Genomic DNA, 683 nt, shown 5'->3' with positions numbered 1-683 from the left:
CACCCCCCCACCCCGTTACACCCTTTTCCATGTCATTAACGCCCCTCCCCAATCTCTGCCATGTTTAGCTAGCCTCGTGTCTGCACCCGGGAGTCCCGCGGGCCTTTATTCAAACAGTTACCCGTTATTCTTCATGCTGCTAGCTAGACCAACACCGCCGTCCTGCTGTACACGAACTGAAAGTAGACCCACGACCACGTGACGAGCCTTGTGTAATCCTGTGCAGGGAGACCGCTCTCGTGTGATGTCATCGGGCAGCGGATAAGCGAATCGGAGAGTACAAATTGGGATTTATAACTTTACCAACTTTAATCAAGTTTGTTGAAGTATTACAATTTGTCAAATACTGAAAAATCTTCAAAATGCCTCTATGATATACAAAATGTATCAACAGCAAACTAAATTTTAATTTTCTCCCCATCTTATTATTTTGTTGCATCCATTTTGATTAGTTATATAAAGTTATAACCAGTGACTGTTCACTAACATACAGAGCACAGGGAACTGATAATTTGTTTCACCTATAATTGGACCTAAACTAGTTCAGGTACATAAATGTAAAGATCAACTTTTGGAATGCCGATGGTTGGAGGTGGCATTTTTACTGAAATTTGATCTTAACCCTAAAACGTGTAAAATAACTCTGAACACCTTAGCTAAGGTCTAAATATAGCTGTAGCAAG

The 683-nt window shown here is 41.1% G+C and overlaps 1 protein-coding gene across 1 annotated transcript in view; it reads right to left on the bottom strand.

The window, feature by feature from the left end:
* The window catches only part of LOC110455391 (putative aminopeptidase W07G4.4), a 39339-nt gene extending 39136 nt beyond the window's left edge, over positions 1-203 (bottom strand). The window contains exon 1 of the mRNA XM_021505501.1: positions 122-203. Coding sequence (XP_021361176.1) covers positions 122-135 — 14 coding nt within the window. The 5' untranslated portion in view covers positions 136-203. The remainder of the gene's footprint in view (positions 1-121) is intronic.
* Positions 204-683: the final 480 nt, after the last annotated feature.

Source organism: Mizuhopecten yessoensis, unplaced genomic scaffold (genome assembly GCF_002113885.1).
Source record: "Mizuhopecten yessoensis strain PY_sf001 unplaced genomic scaffold, ASM211388v2 scaffold8213, whole genome shotgun sequence".
Taxonomy (NCBI): Eukaryota; Metazoa; Mollusca; class Bivalvia; order Pectinida; family Pectinidae; genus Mizuhopecten; species Mizuhopecten yessoensis.
The sequence above is the reverse complement of the archived record's forward strand: the minus strand, read 5'-3'. Positions and strand labels throughout refer to the sequence as shown.